Below are 19,835 nucleotides of genomic sequence, written 5' to 3'. Positions count from 1 at the left end.
GCAATGGTTCACATTTTGGGTGGGTGCTCTAAATGAGAGAGAGAGAGAGAGAGAGAGAGAGAAATGACTGTTAGACAAAGGCTGAATATATCCTGTCCTCCAACTGGTAAAAGCAAAAAGCATTAAGGGGTTAATAGATGCTGTAAATCTATATATGTTGTTTACCATGCTGTTTTGCAGGCACATTTACCAGCAGTATATTATGATTAAACACATTACCTCGCTGAGGAAGCTTACATTTAGTTTATATTTAAATGGAAAGAATAATTAAAATATTAATAAATGTTAAGTTTTTCACTGGCCGCGTCACAGCTTGGCAGATTACGCATTTGTTTGTTTAAGCTGTGGTGCTCCCAAAAGATTATTATTTTTATTTATTTAATTTTATATATTTTTTTGTTGTTGCAAAGAATACAGTGCAAGGAAACTGGGAAAGGGAGGAATTGCAGAAATGTAAACAAATATTTGTCTTTCCTTTTTATACCAGAAGAACATTTTGTTCTAGTAAACTGTGTGGCTATAAAAGGAATCTAAAAATGTTCTAAACAGTGGCACGTCCTACCTTTTACCAAACGTATTTGTGCGAAGCGTGGACATAATCACCACCTCAACAGTGGCGTTAAGCGTGACCTACTTTTTAATTAAAATGTACTTCAGAGGTCACAAAAAGCTTGTACATAATTTATTTGATCGGGAACTGTAGTGTTAATCTGCCAGTAAAACAAAATCTATATTTTCCTCATCAAATATTTATAGATCTGCGCCCGTGACATTTTTGAGTGTATTTGCAGAGTTGAGTGCTTTACATCAGCCGCGGCCGCCTTGTGTCATGCTTTAACCCGTCTAGTCTGTCTGTTCTTCCTGATGGATAGACTTAAACCTTAACCAGTCCTTCTTAGAATCGGGGTATATTTATGGCCATCCCATGCATGTTTAAATGACATCGCTGAATCGGCCTCTAGCACCTCTGATGGGATGCTGGTCCTTTTTATTTACCACCCTCTAGCTAAAGTAAAACATCCTAGCATCACATCTAAGCCCCTGGCCCATTACTTGGAGATTATGACCTCTTGTTCTAATGTTCTTTCTCCTAAAATAAACTCCCCTCCTTTTTCTTTGTGAAATTATTTTCCTGGTACATGGTTGCAGAAGTGCAGCAGTTTATCACAGAACCCTGTGTGATTTTCCTGCAACAACTGCGACTGATGATTACTTTGTAACTTCACAACTTTAATATGCATTCACTAAATCATTAGCGGCACGTAACACCCCCTCCAAGGACCTGTTTGTGCAACCGATTGGCTACTTAAGGCAGCTAGTAACTGGGAGGAAGAGGTTCCCGCTCAAATAGAGTGCCTTCTGTGCATGCGTGTACTGGGGGTCACGTTGGACCCGCTGGAACCCTTGCGTCGGTAAAGAGTACCCACTAGCAGGAGGGGTGTTTGGTCCGACGCTTTGCCTGCGCGGGAAGGAGCTGAGGGTAAGGGGGGCAGATGCATGGAGTGGAGTGCTGATGAAACACAACATGTATTTGCAAGTGGGAAAGACGTAAAGTTAAACGGGGCACTAAGTTGTCTCCATCTTTATCACCCAGCAGGGCTCTCTGCCTTATGGTGAGAGCTATAAGAATGAAGCATTACACTGCATTGCTGCATTAAAGTACCGTATTTGCTTGATTATAAGACGACCCTGATTATAAGACGACCCCCCAAATCTGAATATTAATTTAGGAAAAAAAGAAAAAGCCTGAATATAAGACGACCCTATAGGAAAAAAGTTTTACCAGTAAATGTTAATTCATCTAAACTATTTTTTTTTTTTTAATAAAAGCTATGATTGAGAAAAATATTTTGGTTTTATTTCCTTCTATTTTCCAACCTGCCCCCCAGTTATGCACATCTGCCCCAAAAATGCCTTATACCCCCTATATGCCACTGTGCCCCATGATATGCCTATTAACCCTATATGCCACTGTGCCCCATGATATGCCTTTTGACCCCCTATGTGCCACTCTGCCTCCAGAAATGCCTTATACCCCTATATGCCACTCTGGCATTTAGAGTGTTAAAGGCATGTTATGGGGAAGAGTGGCATATAGGGAGGTTTAAGGCATTTCAGGAGGCAGAGTGGCGTATAGAGGGTTAAAAAGGCATTTCTGGAGGCAGAGTGGCATTAAGGGGGTTAAAAAGCATTTCACAGAGCACTCTGCCTCCAGAAATGCCTTATGCCCCGCATTTAACACTCCCCCCCCCCCCCCCCCCAACTTACCGGTGCTTCTGACTTCCCTGTCATGTAGCCGGGGCAGCGTGTTGATCTTACGCTGCAGCGGGGGTTGTCTGCGTCCATCGCGCAGACCTTCCCCCGACTGTCAGAGATCAGCATTCCCCGCACCGGTGCGGGGAACTCTGATCTCTGACAGCCGGGGAAGGTCTGCGCGATGGACGCCGACAACCCCCGCTGCTAGCCACGCCTCCTTCCTGCTGCAGCGGAAGTTGTCTACGCGAATCGCGTAGACATCTACACGCTGCCCCAGCTACACACCGGGGACTCCAGAAGTACCGGTAAGTAGGGCGGGGGGGGGGGACAGGAGGATCCAGGTCCCCTGCAGCTGCGGGGGATCTGGATCTTAGTCGTCTCATAGTCAGACCTATTTGAGGTCTGATTATAAGACGACCCCGATTATAAGACGAGGGGTATTTCTCAGCGCATTTGCTCTGAAAAAAACCTTGTCTTATAATCGAGCAAATACGGTATTTATCTTTAAGCAATAAATACAGCGCTGCATAAAGTAACGCAGTCTAACATTAAAGAAAATCTGTTTCAATAAACTTCCTTTATCTGCAGACCTGGAGTAGCTTTTCCTACTCAAACGCCACACTGCACTCACTGGTTATGGCAATGCTAAAGAGGTCCGGCTCATACAACTATCTCCTCCTCTCCATAGGCCTTCATTAGTCAGAGTGTCAGGCTGGGCGATTAAAAATGAGCCGTTCTATTGGTTACCACAAGCAGTATGATGATGAGTCAGGTGTCTGGTGGATTGGGCTGAGCTAACCGCGAGAACTCAGATGTGATTTATAGATACGTTTGATAATGTACGGCTTCTTGTATTCGTTTGCAGCGGGGATTGGGGGGATTCATGGTGACAGCCTCTTGTTTTGTGGGGTGTGCCTATTCTTCTTCTTTTTTTTTTTTTTCTTTTTTTTTTTAATTGGAAACAGATCTATGTTCTGATTTAGACCGGATTTTCTTTTGGCTTTTGGGGATGAGGCCTGTTTACTTCTCCTAGACAATCATGTATTGTTTTTCTTATGGTTCTTTAAGCCAAAGTCTGTAATATGAGTCGGAATTCACACAGCTCCCTGTGTTCTTTCCACAACTTGTGAAGTTCCTTACAAAATAACCTCTGTTCTCAGGAGAAGACACACCCTGTTCTTGTCCTTTCTTAGAACACGTTTAAGTGAACAGCTTTGGAGGCTTTGCATAATGCTTCCTGAAGGGTATGTTCTCCTACAGGTATTATTATCAAAGCAGATTAGCAGTGGCCATTGCTGTGTAAGACTGTAAGCTTTCTGCCTTGATCAGTAGTAATGCCGAAGCCCTTCAGCTGGAAGCAGTTATCATTTGCCTATTCATTGAATACAATATAATATTAAACTGAACATTTGTGATTATTATTACAGACTTGGACTGGAAACGGAGAGAAGTGTATACGTGTTGGCTCCTAATGCAGAGATAACTAATGTGTTTTTGGTATTTATCTCTGCTGGGATGCACACCTTCCTGTTCCTGCGTAAATACCGCTACTTTGGCAAAACATTTTAAAGACATTACGCAAGGTCTCAATATCCCTTTAAAAGGGATAGTTTAACATCCCTGAGACCTCAAGTACAAATAATTATTATGCATTAAAAAAAAAACACATCCGATGGAGTAGCCGAGGATTGTTGCCGCTGATTTGCTACTTTAGACAGCGTTTCGGTGGCAGGAAAGCGGTCCCATTGACATTAGTGCCGCACCTCTACCAGCTGGGACCTGTGTCTAGAATAAATATTTACTATAACTAACAGTATTTATTGAATTTATAATCGTTGATGCGTTATTTTTGTTTCAGTCTCAATCCCTATAATTTACATCCCAGATAAATTAGAATAAGTTATTCTATTATATAAATTATATTTATCATCCATTTCTTAATGTGTAACATGTTAAAATAGATAAAATTTGAGGACCGACAGACTGTCTGCACAATTGGTCTCAACACTCCTGTTTGTGCATTAATTTATTCCCATTTGAGTTGGAGCAGATGGTACATAATTTTATAAAGGAAACAATTATACAAAGGTATTTTGTCAAATATTTACTAAGTGTCCTTTAGTTTGTCTGTATCTGTTTTGTTTTGTTGCTCTTCTTAGTTTAACTGACTTGTAATATTGACCATCTTATAAAATGCTGTGCTGTCACACAGGAATCCAGATGCCTTGTGGTCTCTGGCTCCACAAGCAAAGAGGGAGGATGAGAATAGTGTATTAGTGTGTACTGTAGTGTTGGAGTCAGTGTGTGTTTGTAAGTGTACGTTGTTGGATAATGTGTGTATTTGTGTGGTGTTAGCGTGTATGAGCACATGGTGTGTGTGTGTCTGCTACTGTAAGGCATTAGTGTGAGTATATGACAGCATATAGTGTTAGAGTGTACGGTGTTCCCATGCATGTGAAGCGTTAGTGTTTTTTTGAGCGTATGATAGCATGGGAGTGTCTGTTACTGTATAGTGTTAAAGTGTGTATGTTAGTTACAATTTATTTAGCAATTTTAATGTTTGAATTAATTTGATTTACTAATAATTTAATGTATTGATTTATCAACTTGATAAATGGATTCATGTTACCACTAATAATTCATATAATATTTTATATTATGGGTAGAGATGCACCGATATATCGGTGGCCGAAATATATCAGCCGAAAAGGGCATTATCGGATAAAACACTGAGAGAAAAAAAAAATGGCCAAAAATAATTGTCCGCAGGGGCCTTGCTGCTTACCTGCTCTCTTGTACCGGCCAGGAGAAGCAAGAACCCAGCAGAGTCACGTGAATGAACATCACATGACTCTGCTCCGTTTCTGCTTCCCCTGTGCGGGAGAAGAGAAGTTGTTCTTACAGAGTGCGAGCAGCACAGAGGGATGCAGCAGGGCCCCTGTGGAAGTCTGTGAGTGAGAGATCTGTAATTCAGGTAAGGGGATGGGGGAGGGTGTAGGAGCGAGTATACGTGATTAAGGGAATGAATGAGTGAATTAATGTTTGTGAATGAGCGTGTCTGTGATAGCATGGATGTGTAAGTGGGAGGGGGATAGCATGGCATAGGGAGGCTGTAATCACACTCCTATCATGCCCAGGTTCCAGCCTGTACTGGCTGCCTGGGCATGATAGGAGTGTAATTGCTGTTAGCAATTATATATATATATATATAATATGTGTGTGTGTAATTTGCGAATTTAATTTGTTGGACTTTTGTATATTGGTTGAGCAGCACCCGGGCATGTGGATTATCTTGTATTAATACTGAGACTTGTGCGTGTTTATATGTGTATGTGTTATATACACTATATGGACAAAAGTATTGGGGCACTTGACTATTACACCAACAGGGATGTGACAGAATGACCTGTCATACAGGGGCCCAAGGTAGTCGGAGATGGCTCCAGCCTGGCAGCCAAACAGGCAGGAACTCCATTGTGTTGACTAATCCCATTAACAGGATGGCTGCCATGGGGATATTCAGTAGCTAAAGGGGATTAAAGGTTGGGTTGTCTACATGTACCTGATTATCAATGTTGATTTATGTTAATGAAGTTCTGTGGCTATATGAGTCCATGTTTTACAACAATAAACTGTTCATTCCTGCTGTACTCAGTTCAAGGTAGTTGTATGTCTACTTATTGGGTACACATAGCAGGGTTCCCAGGTGCGCATGCTGACTGGTGCTGGAAGTGATTCTGGGGACAACAGGAGGATACCTGTGGGTGATCTCTGGGAGTTACTACAGCTCTCTTGGTGAACCCGTTACAAGGGACTTTGATGACATCACATTCTAAATACATAGACGTTTAGATACATGTTTAACTTCCTGTTAAATAGTCTCTCTCTGAAGTGATAAAAATAAAAAAATGAAAAAAGTTTAAACAATATACCAAATGGCTACATTTTTTCCTCCCTGCTCCCAATCTCAGAAACAGTAATGATCAAGTTTTAAAGCCTTTTGCCTACGTTTCTTCAGTGACCTTTTCTGCATTTCTATCATTGAGGGAACATGCTAAGCTTCGCGTATCAGTGTTCCATTCTGATTGGACAGTAACTTATCAAATAGTTTTCCATTAAGCACAACGTTGCCCAGCATCTAGAAATGAAGAGAGAACAGATATGCTCACACTTCTTCTTGTATGTTTTTCCAGGCAATCAGCAGCAGAGGTCAACACAGCATTTCATTCACATTATCCAGGAACCAGACCGTTGTGGTGGAGTACACTCACGACAAGGATACGGACATGTTTCAGGTACAAACGTCTGATCTCATGCATGTGTCGAAGTTCAACAGCAAATAAAACTACTTTTAATTTATTTATCTGATTGTTTTGGTTTTTTTTGGTGAATTAAGCTCTGGTAGTAGGGTTCTAATATGGTTAATTCATAGTTATTCCATTTATTCCGTATTTCATGTTTTCAGCTAGTGGCCATGGTTTTGAACTTTTAAATGTAGTTTTCTGGAAAATAACTGGCTAAAAGTCATGCTTGATAGGAAATCATTTGACAGTTCTATGTATTTTTTTATATTATTATATTTTATATGTTTATGTGTGAGCTTATGTTTTTATAGGCAAAATACATGGCTGTACATGCCTTCAAATGCAGATTGTTCTTTTTGTTATGTTACTCAAAACATTATTGTGTTGTGTTGTTGTAGGTTGGAAGATCAACAGAAAGCCCAATTGATTTTGTAGTGACCGATACGATTTCTGGCAACCAGAATGAAGAGACGCAGATTACCCAAAGTACAATATCCAGGTTTGCATGCAGGATCGTCTGCGATCGGAATCCACCATATACCGCAAGAATATTTGCTGCAGGATTTGACTCTTCAAAAAATATATTTCTTGGGGTACGTATACCATAAAGGTTTAGCTGCTTGAGCTAGACTAAAGCTCAGTACCTAGCTCAGCTCACCAAGAACTGACAAGTGGGGGCCAATGTAGACACCTTTTTGTTTTTAATGTTTAGAGTCTGTTTGGTCCCAGTTCAGCTTTTGCTTCTCCACCAGCCGACTTTTCCAACTGAAGCCTAGAACTACAAAACATTTGCACATTTTTTTCTGGTATTTTAATGGATACTGCAATATGTTTACTTTTGGATCAACATTAACTTGACCAACTGGCAGGGCGCTAGCGGTGCCTGATAACTCCATGATGTGTTCAAAAAAACCAGGACCAAACACCTCAACAGCTTCATCAGTGCTACAGAGAGCCAACCCCAGTGAGCGTATGCTGCAAGAAGGGCTGTGTTGGTCTCACATAATGCATATATGTTAACAATTTAATTGTACATTATACAGGGTCAACCGGGGAAATCTTACTAGGGTAGGCCCTTCATATTGCATAGGGAATCCCGGAGTAGAAATATTCAACAAGACCACAAAAACTTGGTCCAGCAGTGAGCTCCTCTGTTTGTTAAAAGCTACAGTCAGTTTCATTGTACTATTCTGCAGGATTTGTAGTATTTTCCACTTTGTGGGGATTAACTTTTGTGTTAAACAGTTTTAGAGTTTGTTGTAGGTTCACGTTTCACGTCATGGTTTTTTAGGTAGCTAAAATTACAGGAATACAGTTTTAAACATTTTTTCTTTTTTATTTTTATTAAAGAAGTATAAAATATACAGACAAAGGAATTCATAGTATACAACTATTGTAGAAACATTCAGAGTCGAATACATAAACATCGAACACAAAAACAGACAAAAAATAAATAAAATGTTTCAAATAAACATCGGGGGAGAACCTCAGATGTCCTGGGCTTTTTTTAGCCAATTAAGGTAAGTCCATGTAGTTCTACCCATTATATCAAAAGACCAACTAATATCCTTTTCCATATTTAATTGGTGGATCAACTGAGATGAATAGTGATCCATTTGAAATAGGTCAGTAGATTTCCAATTTCTAGCTATTATTATTTTTGCAGCTGCTAGGCAGTGTATCGCCAACGGTCTCTTTTCTTTTGGGATATGTACTATATTTAGAAGAAGTAACGCGGTCTTAGGGTCCCTATCGAATTTTGTATTCGTTAATTGGTAAAACAATTCAAAGGCGTATTTCCAAATTGGAGAAACTAATTTGCAAAGCCACCACATATGTAGAAAAGAACCGTCTTGATCACTGCATCTCCAACAATTAGGAGCCAAATGGGGATACATTTTATTTAATTTTTTAGGGGGTTAAGTACCATCTATATAATAGTTTATATTGGTTTTCTACTAAATTTAAACAATGTACTACCTTATTTATTTGATAGGCTGCTATGTTCCATTCTTTTAAAGATATTTTTAAATTTAAATCGTTTTCCCAGGACTTTAGACATGAAGGTGGAAAAGTTTTGTTACTTAATCTAATTAATTCATTACATTTAGTCACAAGTTTATTTAGTTTTTTATGGGGGGAAAAAACTGCAGGATTTGTAGTATTTTCCACTTTGTGGGGATTAATTTTTGTGTTAAACAGTTTTAGAGTTTGTCTGCACCCTCTGTATTTTATTTGTTGTAGGTTCAGGTTTCACGTCATGGTTTTTTAGGTAGCTAAAATTACAGGAATACCGTTTTCAATGTTTTTTCATGTTCCACTTTTGCAGGTCTATATTTGTAAAAATACAGATTGTGCAGTGAGATGTACTTGGCTAATTACAACTCTCAAGCAGTTCCAAATTATGTGTATTACTGAATTTCCACTTTTTTTCTATGATAGTTTATAGTAGAGCAATGTTTTATATTCATGTTCTAGGAGAAAGCAGCCAAGTGGAAGAATCTTGATGGTCACATGGATGGGTTAACAACCAATGGTGTCCTGGTAATGCATCCAAGGGGTGGGTTTACAGAAGAGTCCAAGCCTGGAGTGTGGCGGGAAATATCGGTCTGTGGTGATGTGTACACATTAAGAGAGACCCGATCTGCTCAACAAAGAGGCAAACTTGTAAGATATTCAACTGTGTTCTAGACTGTGTCAAACTAGCCTTTTTATATACATGGGGGTTTTTTTGTTTTAATTCTGATAGTATTTTGTCCTATGCCTTGTTTTTCTTGTTAGATTTTACTTTTTTCTGTTATTTTTGGTAGTTTTCTTTTTTTTTTTGTATTAAAAACACAAAATAAAAGAGGTCCCAAATAAAGTTTCAGAAATTAAGAAAAATGGTGGATTGTTCAGCTGTTCGGTTAATTGCTTTAATTGCACAAGAAGCCGCAGATAGTGTAAACAAAATCACGTTAAAATAAATAATCCTATTCTTTTAAAATGTTATTCCCCTCGTAAAATTACAACTCAGAGGCCCCCCCCCATGCCGTTTTTGTGCTGATGTCTGCTCATTCTTTGTACAGTTTATAGAAAAATATTTTGATTAGAAGTTGTTATAACAATCATGTTTGGTTGTTGTTGTTACAGGTGGAAAATGAAACCAATATTCTTCAGGATGGTTCTCTTGTTGACTTGTGTGGTGCCACCCTTCTCTGGAGAACAGCAGATGGCTTGTTACATACGCCAACTCAAAAACACATTGAAGCTCTGCGACAGGAGATAAATGCTGCTAGGCCCCAGTGCCCTGTTGGATTAAACACATTAGCTTTTCCCAGTATAAACCGCAAAGATGTTGTAGAGGAGAAACAACCTTGGGCATACCTCACCTGTGGCCACGTGCATGGCTATCATAACTGGGGTCACCGCAGTGATACAGAAGCAAATGAACGAGAGTGTCCCATGTGCAGAACAATTGGTCCATACGTGCCTCTTTGGCTTGGTTGTGAAGCAGGATTTTATGTAGACGCTGGCCCTCCTACCCACGCTTTCAGCCCATGCGGACACGTCTGTTCAGAGAAATCTGCCAAATATTGGTCTCAGATCCCACTGCCTCACGGTACCCACGCATTTCACGCTGCTTGCCCTTTCTGTGCAACACAGCTGACTGGTGAAGAAAACTGTGTCAGACTTATTTTCCAAGGCCCTGTTGACTAATGCTATTTATTACAGAAAACTATGCTTTTGGTAATAAAAAAATAAAAAACCCAAAACAAAAATACTGTGAAATTTTCACCACTAATATTAGAAGTTACCATTTTTTATAATTTTATTAACAGGATGCAGATTGATTACAGATTTTTTCCAGCGTCTTGGAACAGATCAGATGTCATTGCTATGGCATGCAAACTAGCAGCTTCATTTTTCTCTGTTCAAATCGTTCTGTTTGTTAATCCGTTTTAATACAGATCCTTTTGTTTGTAAGAGGAATGTTTTTCGGTTTATCATTTTTATCGTTTTGAGACGCTTATTCCAATTTTGCAATCTTTACATTTTCACGTTTATAGAATGTAATTTCTGTCAGTGATTTAATGGACACAAAATTTAAGTTCTAATTTCTGCCGTAGATTTAAGTTTTCACATAATATAACTCAGAGGAACTCGTTCCACGGCCCCTGAAGGCTTTTTGGAGGCCTGTCTGCAAACAATGCAATTTTTCACTTAATGTTTTTTGTTTAAATTATTTTTTTACACGTTACCTTTTCTATCCCCCGTGCGACTGAAAAATATTTAATTTATTTCATCCCTTTCAGTGGCAGATGGATGGTACAGTCTCTCTGGCATTAAAAGGGATTAAATGTTTATTCATTTGCTACGAGTGCATATGGTTTAAACATTGCTCTTTTGTCTATAACACAGAGGGTTAAGAAGTGCCTGGATTGTTTTTTGCCTGCCCTGGTTGGATGGTTTGTAAGGGGGATTCACTATTGATATTTATACCCATTTTCATTTTTTCAAATCCCTTCACACCGTTCTTATTGTTGCTATGACACCTTTCCTTAAAAATATGTTTTTACATTCAGTGTTACTCTGGTGTGCAAAAAGCACCAAGCTTGAAAGCATATTTCACTTTGGTCCAAAAGTTTGTCAAACTGGTACTCTTCACATACTGAATTGTAAAAAGAGAACCACTAATGCGTGTAGATGACTAAAATAAGTCATAATATTGCCTTCCCACAAGTTTCTGTAACCCAACACCAATTTTAAATCAGCACCATCAGAACACAGTGACGTTTCTTCACTAAAGTAGAAGTCTGCAGGAGAGTTGCAGTTTCAGCTCACCATCTTATGTATTAGACAGGGCCACAATTGGCAGATTTACCCTGCATAATGGATAATTCAATCAAGTGAAGTGGTTTCAACGGTATTTTGATATTAACTATGCATTATACAAAGCCATCCAAACTCTCATACTAAAATATAATATATGTCTGTGATATTCATTATGCCAGCTATATGTAGGCAGGGGTAACGTGCAGATTTCAAAATATGAAATCGTCCTATTGTGTTATTACACGGTAGAGGAAGGCTGCTGGGGGGCCATTAGCAGCCTGTTGGACAGCAATGCTGAATAGTAAGATTTGGAGTATCTTCTATTACGGCGATCGCCATTGCTTGATCCACACACTGTTGTTGGAGGACAGTTCTCTCAACCATAGTCAACTATACGATGGGAAAAGCAGTATCAGACCCTCTCTGGAAATCAGTGAGCACACTTGCAGCCCTTCTTAAGATGTAAAGGTCCATAAAGGCTGCCATTAAGGTAATTTGCTGTTTCCTTTACCCATGCAAACCCCAGAAGGGACATAACCTCTTAATGTCTGTCACACAGAAGGTCAAAACACTTGGTGATCATATGGTAGGAGTTTGCTTTAGAGACGTTGGTTTGGTTTATAGCTGCAACAAAAGTCAGTACGGGAGCAGAAGTTTATTGGTGGCTTCTGTAAATACTTAAGCTGTATCCAGTAGGTATATGATGCATACACGAGGCAGTCCACCTTGAATATTACTGCATTTTTTACTTTATTTTCTTGCATAAAAGTAAGATTATTGAAATATTTTTGGCATATGTTAAAAGACTTGACAACACCTGCGTCATTCAGCAAACGTGTTCTTGATTGGCTTTGAGGGGTTTTTGAAGTACCTTTTGATTAAAAGTGTTAGTTTTGTAAGATTATTACTATTGGTAATTCTTGCTGATGGAATAGATATTTTCTATTTGCTGCTTCTAAAAGTGTCCTCCTTGAGCTTGTAAAATGGGACTTTTGTATTGCAACAAGGTTCTGGAATGTTCTTTGTATATATTGGCAAGATTTTGTTGTGGGGGTCTTTATAGTTAAACAACCCCAAGTTGTTGCAAAATGCTTATCTTGACAGTTTTGTAATGTTTAGTTGTCCTCCTGCGACCTTGATCAGCCTGTCCCTGTACACGTTGTTAGAAGGATGGTGACCTGGGCACTCATATCGGTGGGCCACTTTATGGCAGGTGGCCACATCACCCAAATTGCCCTAGAACAGGGCTTGACAAATTTGTTGTGAATCTAGGCGCCAGCTAAAAAAGTTAGGAGCCAGGATTTTTTTTTAAACTAACAGTTGGTTAGGAGTGATCTGATCATTGACCCCTTCAATTCCACAATTGTGTATAACACATTCGTGGCATTGCAGGGGTTAACATTTAAACATTATTAAAAAATAATAATTAAAAAAAAAACAGCACTGACCTGAAAGTCCAGGGTGCTTTCAGGTCATGCTGTGAGTTTAGTAAGTGGGCTGATGATGATCACTCACAGTATTTGACCTGGAGCGATCAGGCAGCAGTGGAGGGTTGGGGCTGGTCTCCACACTCATGTGGAGACCGAAGAACCCTCTCCCCCTGTCCCTGAAGCTGCCTCCAGCAGCTGGGACGCAATTGCTGGTCTATAGCAGGGGGGAGTCTCTCTGATGACTGCTGTATGCTTCCATGCCTACAGGAGCCATCAAAGGGCTGGTGAGGGGGCTCATTTTTGCTGTTGCTGGCCTGCCTGGCACCAGCAGCAGAGCCCCGTACAAAACGGGAATTAACCCCTAAAATGCCGCGATCGCGGACCCAATCAACACTGAACCCCCTTTCCTGAAGCTGCCTCTGGCAGCTGAAAACGCTATTGCAGGTTTTCCTGCAATCACGGTTTCAGCCTACAGGCGTGGTGACGCGGGGGCATTTTTTTGTGAATGTAAGAGGCTGACAAACTCCTAGGCGCCAGGACAAAATTCTGAGTCGCCATGGCGACCTGGCGCCTGGGATTTGTCGAGCCCTGCCCTAGAATAGTCACGCGTTTGATGTCCTTACATGAAGGTGGCATCTTTGTGGAACTTTTAAAAATGATAACTACAGTATATGTTTTAAACAAACAGAGAATAAGTACTCAAGATCCTGGATCAATTTACTGTTAGCATGATTACTCAGTACTTCTCTTCACAGATCCACTGTTATGTCAGAATGTTTCAAGGAACACTTATCGTTGTTTCTTTTTACCAAGCAGCTTCATCTCTAGGAATATAACAATGTCCTCAGCGTCCACCATTTACCATCGTCACACTGAGCAAGACCCGAGCATTAAATCCTGTTTCTCTTTTAACGTGTGTGTGGACCAGTTTGGCAAACATCGTTTTTACATTCGCTATTTCATTCTTGTACTTTGTAAATTGTATAAAAGCTGTTTCTACCTGCCATTTACACTTCTTACATTTAAAAGGGCAATAAACATGAATAGCATCTACTTCAGGATTTACAGGAATGCAGTGGTATCCTCTTTGGAGAGGGTTCAGGAAAGTCTGTTGAACAAGTGAAGTCATTTTCTCTTAAGTCAAGTGTCCTTTAAGGAAGGGCACCTTAAAATCTATGCAGCTTTCACATGTGTACAATACTGATGTTTCCATAACTGAAATACTTGGCAATTTATTATCACTTACTTTTTCCCATGTTATATTTTTTTTTTTTTTTTTGCCAGGGGTGTAGGTATAACGTTAATGGTTAAACACGACATACCAGGTTCATTATTTCAATGCAAAAAATAAAAAAAATAAATAAAAATCCTGTGGTTAACTCTTTGAGTGCCAGAAGCACTGGCAATTGGCCCCTCGAAGAGCTATAATAACCATAGGGAAAAGTATCCAAACCTCTTTTTAATGTTTCCTTAAATGTCTTTAATGGTTTAAAGTTCATTATACGCCGCTAAACTGCTAACAGTGCACTTTGCAAAGAAAATGTTTAAGATAGAATTCAACGTTTTTATATCTAAATTTCAGATTTTACAGAAAAGTTTTAATTTACAGGAAATGGTTCAGGTAAACCTGTTTTATGATTTCCACTTGTTTTAATACGAACTGACCTCTGTTATCACTTCTAAATAAAAAGAATCAAAAAAAAAATTGCAGGACTTAAAAGTTATGTCAATAAATCAAAAAATGAAGCAATGTGCTGTGAGTTTATCAGAAGTAGACAGTTGGCATTTTTGTTTTGTATTAATCATGCTATTTATTTTGGAATTTATCAAAATCGTCTCACTTCCCATTCAGACTGTTTGCCATTATTCTAGATCGGTTAATAGAGGGGTCAACCAATTTGGTTTGAATCTAGGAGCCAGCTTTTTTTTTTTCTTTCCCAATCCTGTTTTTATTTTCATATATTACTCAACCTGGTGCCCGGGGTTTGTCGAGCATTGCCATACGCGAACATATATTTACACGCTCTAACACCATACACGCTAGCAACACATGTACACTGGCTAACACTCTTATACACATGCACACACATACACTGGCTAACACATATGTAAAATTACACACACTAACACTATGGGCAGATAGACACTGGATCCAGCACTACAATACAGTAGACATACTGACTCTGGCACTATACATTTACACACATACCTGCTGATACTACAGTATACACACACACACACACACACACTCTGACTCCAGCACTATACATATACACTCTGATCTGATGCTATAGAATACACACACTCACGGACAGTACTTCCCCCTCTTGCCTGCCATGCTGATGCCAATCTTCTGCCATGCCGATCCGGTACACTGCTTTCGTGCAGGTGCGAGGTGAAGCGAGCGACATGTGGCACCCATTGGGGTTGTGTAGCGTGCATACATTCAGGATGGCAGTGCTGCAAAACTCTGGGCTGCGGGTTTTTGTCAAGCCCTGGGTTAATGTTTACCTATTACTATGGTTTAACATTATTATTTTATATAGTGCCATCAAATTCCAGTGCTGTACAATGGGTGGACAGGACATAACAAGTAGTATGTAGCGCTCATTGTAAGGGGCTTGCATTCTCTAAGTGACTTGCTTTCTGTAAGTGACCAGTTTGTGCACCACCACCACAGCAGCAGCAGCAGCAGAGAAGTGGTATTATAACTATACCAACAGTGGGTTTGTATGTCAACCAGCAACAAGAGGGTTGAAGGGTTTGTGGTAAAAAAACAAAACAAAAAAAACCTGTGTTTTGCATTAACTGTTTGTTTTTTTTTTCTCTCCCATTTTCTAGAGTGTAATTAGTTAAGGGTGGGGTTTATAATCAATTAACTGTGTTGCTCTGTATATAAGGAAGTGGTTAAACTCACAGAGCTTGCTCATTGTAAGGGGCTTGAATTCTCTAAGTGACTTGCTTTCTGTAAGTGACCAGTTTGTGCACCACAGCAGTTCGTGCAACAGAAAGGAGGGTAAGTGACAAAGCAATTGTTTAAATTCTGTAAGTGCTCACATCCCTTTATAAAGTATGAGCAAGCTTGGAGATTTCACTCAGTGCACATCATGCCATATGTATGCATGCTTGGAACAGCAGTTCCTGGGTCCATATCGCTGTGGTAAGTGTGATCAATTGGTCTCTCTGGAAGCTGAGGTTGGTGCTCTGAAGAGGCACATTGAAACACTGAGAGAGATTGACAACCTTGAGAGGAGTCTGTTGCTCACTGAGCAAAGTTTAGATGGGGCCCCTAGCAATGAGGGAGGAGATCAGTCAGAAGGGAGTCAGGCACATAGCTGGGTAACAGTAAGACGTGGTTGCAGTGGGGAAGGGAAGAGGAAGAGGCAAGCCAGCCCAGAGTCTCTCCCTCCCAAGAAATTTGCCCTTTTAAGTGAGCACGTTGGGGAGGCAGACTCAGAGGTAGGCTTTCCGGAAAAAGCTGTTCTCTCTAACAGCCGGGAGAGCAGCTCATCCAATGTGCAGGGGATCCGAAAGGAAGGAAAGCCCAGGCAGGTTGTGGTGGTAGGGGATTCAATAATCAGGAAAACAGACAGGGTAATCTGTAGCTCTGATCACAGCAACCGAATGGTTTGCTGTCTCCCGGGTGGCCGGGTTCGGCATGTTGCAGACAGAATGGATAGATTATTGGGAGGGGCTGGTGAGGATCCAGCTGTCTTGGTGCACATTTAGGGACTTAGGTAGTAAGATTAAGAAAAGGACCTCCAAGGTAGTATTCTCAGAGATACTACCTGTGCCATGCGCTACACCAGAAAGGCAGCGGGAGATTAGGCAGCTAAATGCATGGCTGAAGTCTTGGTGTAAGAAGGAGGGCTTTGGGTTTTTAGAGCACTGGGCTGATTTTGCAACAACATGGGTTTTCCTAAGGAAGATCTTGCCAAACAAATCTTATTGATTTTTTTTGATTGGGTGACTAAAGTAATTGATCAAGGTGGTGCAGTAGACATTGCGTATCTGGATTTCAGTAAGGCATTTGACACTGTCCCACATAGAAGACTTATAAATAAACTGCAATCTCTGGGTTTAGATTCCAATGTTGTTGAATGGATTAGGGAGTGGCTGAGTGACAGACAACAGAGGGTTGTAGTGAATGGCATATATTCAGAACAAGGTCTTGTTACCAGTGGGATACCTCAGGGATCTGTACTTGGACCCATTCTCTTTAATATTTTTATTAGTGATATTGCAGATGGTCTTGATGGAAAGGTGTGGCAATTGGCGTTTAACCCCTTAACGACAATTGCCGGTCCTGGCACGACACGGAAAAGCATGTGCTTTACGACAATTGACGTGCCAGGACCGGCACGTCTTTAAACGGGTGCAGAAAGCGATCTGTTTTCGCTTTCTGCACCCAAAAAACGTTGCTGAATGCCTCGACCTCGAGGCATTCAGCAACGCCGCTATCGGAACGAAGGGGCCATCTCTGGCCCCTCCACGGGGCGTCAACATCCGCCATACTTTGTATGGCGGCGGACGCCCGTATTAAAAGCGTTTAGGAGGCGATCGACGATCGCCTCCTAAACTTAAATGGTGTCGCTGGAATGCCTCGATCAGGAGGCATCCAGCGACACCAAACACTTACCTTTCGATGGGCTGTGACCGCTCCGGAGAGCGGTCACAGCCGCAGCTGCCGATGATCTTCGCCATCAAGCAAGATGGCCGCTGCCCTGTAACAGGAACAAACAAATTTTAAAAGTTCGCTAGACAGTCCAGACCATCTAGAGAACTTTGGCTCCACTTGCAGGTTGAATACAGGTACTGCATTCACCATGCAAGTCAATGGAAGCCAGCTTTCTAATCACAGTGTGATTAGTAAAAATAAATTAAAAAATAAAATAAAATTTATAATAATTAGAAAAAAAATAGTAAAAAACTAGTAAAATGTAAAAATCATTTCCCACTGATGTCACTATCAGGGGAACCTCCAAGTTGAAAAAAAATGTTAAACATTTTTTTTTAAAAAGAAAAAAAAAAATATATATATATATATATATAAAAAATATATTTTTGTGAGCAAGTCCTAAAATTAGCATATTAGCTTAAAACAATTCTCGCATGGAAAGAGTTAAAATACTGGCATATTAAATGCCCGTGGGGTGTCTACTTTTAAAAAAGGTATGATTTGATGGGGTAAATTGAATTGGCCGGGTTCAACAACGTCCCAATTAACACCGGGGGAAGGATGGCCACACACCTAATTTCCAATTAGAAAAATGCACACGTACCAAATGTGGCCTTTTAGTTCCCACAAAAATGACACACCCATGCATGTGGGATATCACTGCACTCAGGAGATGTTGCTGAACACATTATGGGGTGTCGTGTGACAGCGGCATATACCAGGAGCTGTAAATTCATACATAAAGTAGGTGTGTGTGGGAAAAATACACACACAAAAATACTACTGCAAACTTTGAAAACATGCTGGTGGTAAAATGTGTGCATGCAAAGAGTTAAAATACCAGCATTTAAAATACCCTGTGGTGTCTAGTTTTGAAAAATATATGGTTTTGTTGGGCACACTGAAATGGCCCGGCTCAAAGATGTACCAAATAGGGCATGGGCAGTGGATCCCCAAATGCCAAAGTTCAACATTGAAAAATGCGCATGCCCCAAATGTGGCCCTTTTGCCCCCAAACGGCCAGGCAAAATCCTTCATGTGAGGTATCGCTGTACTCAGGAGATGTTGCTGAACACATATTGGGGTGTTTTGTGATAGTGACATATACGAGAACTTTTTAATTCATACCTGAAGTAAAATGTGTGTGGAAAACCAAATGCAAAAAAATGACTACCACAAAGTTTGACAAAGACTGGTGGTAGATATGGTGCATGGAAAGAGTTAAAATACTAGCATTTGAAATACCCTGGGGTGTCTAGTTTTCAAAAATATATGGGTTTATTGGGCACACTGAAATGGCCCGGCTCAAAGATGTACCAAATGGGGCATGGGCAGTGGATCCCCAAATGCCAAAGTTCAACATTGAAAAATGCGCATGCCCCAAATGTGGCCCTTTTGCCCCCAAACAGCCAGGCAAAATCATTCATGTGAGGTATCGCTGTACTCAGGAGATGTTGCTGAACACATATTGGGGTGTTTTGTGATAGTGACATAAACGAGAACCTTTTAATTCATACCTGAAGTAAAATGTGTGTGACAAAACAAATGCAAAAAAATGACTACCACAAAGTTTGACAAAAACTGGTGGTAGATATGGTGCATGGAAAGAGTTAAAATACTAGCATTTGGAATACCCTGGGCTGTCTAGTTTTCAAAAATATATGATTTGATGGGGTAAATTGCATTGGCCGGGTTCAAAGATACCCGAAATGGCACATGAGGGGAAGAATTACCAGATTTGGAAAAAATGGCTTTGAAATAGCAAAACGCTACCTGTACTTATTGCCCCATAATGGGTAGAAAAAAGCAAAAAAACATAAAAACATTGGGTATTTCTAAACTCAGGACAAATAGTAGAATCCATTTAGCAGGTTTTTTCATTACCTTTTATAGATGAGTAAAAGATTTTTCAACTAAAAGTTAGAAACAGTCATTTTTTTCTAAATTTTTCACCATATTTTATACTTTTTTTAGTAGTAAATAATATGATACAATCAAAACAATGTCATCTAAAGAAAGCCCTTCTTGTCCTGAAAAAAACAATATCTAATGTGTGTGGGTTCAGTAAACGGGAAAGAAGAAAATTACAACTAAACACGAGCAGCGCAGAAATGTTAAAACGGCCATTGTCACGAAGGGTACAAAAAGTAAAATCAGCCTTTGTCACGAAGGGGTTAATGTAGTTAAATGCAAAGTAATGCACGTGGGGCATAAAAACCCAAGGGCAGAGTATAGAATATTTGGTACTGTCCTAACCTCAACGTGTGAGGAAAGGGATTTAGGGGTAATTATTTCTGAGGATTTAAAGGTGGGCAGACAATGCAGTAGAGCAGCAGGTAATGCTAGCAGAAT

The 19,835-nt window shown here is 40.1% G+C and overlaps 1 protein-coding gene across 1 annotated transcript in view; it reads left to right on the top strand.

Moving 5' to 3' along the window:
- LOC149271734 (E3 ubiquitin-protein ligase pellino homolog 2-like) overlaps nt 1-10,259 on the top strand; it is a 32,365-nt gene extending 22,106 nt beyond the window's left edge. The window contains exons 3-6 of the mRNA XM_089507164.1: nt 6,450-6,551; nt 6,959-7,153; nt 9,039-9,227; nt 9,693-10,259. Coding sequence (XP_089363290.1) covers nt 6,450-6,551; nt 6,959-7,153; nt 9,039-9,227; nt 9,693-10,259 — 1,053 coding nt within the window. The remainder of the gene's footprint in view (nt 1-6,449; nt 6,552-6,958; nt 7,154-9,038; nt 9,228-9,692) is intronic.
- Nucleotides 10,260-19,835: the final 9,576 nt, after the last annotated feature.

This window comes from Sceloporus occidentalis, unplaced genomic scaffold (assembly GCF_023333645.1).
Source record: "Sceloporus occidentalis isolate IW3139 unplaced genomic scaffold, rSceOcc1.0.p SCAF_466, whole genome shotgun sequence".
Lineage (NCBI taxonomy): Eukaryota > Metazoa > Chordata > Lepidosauria > Squamata > Phrynosomatidae > Sceloporus > Sceloporus occidentalis.
The sequence above is the reverse complement of the archived record's forward strand: the minus strand, read 5'-3'. Positions and strand labels throughout refer to the sequence as shown.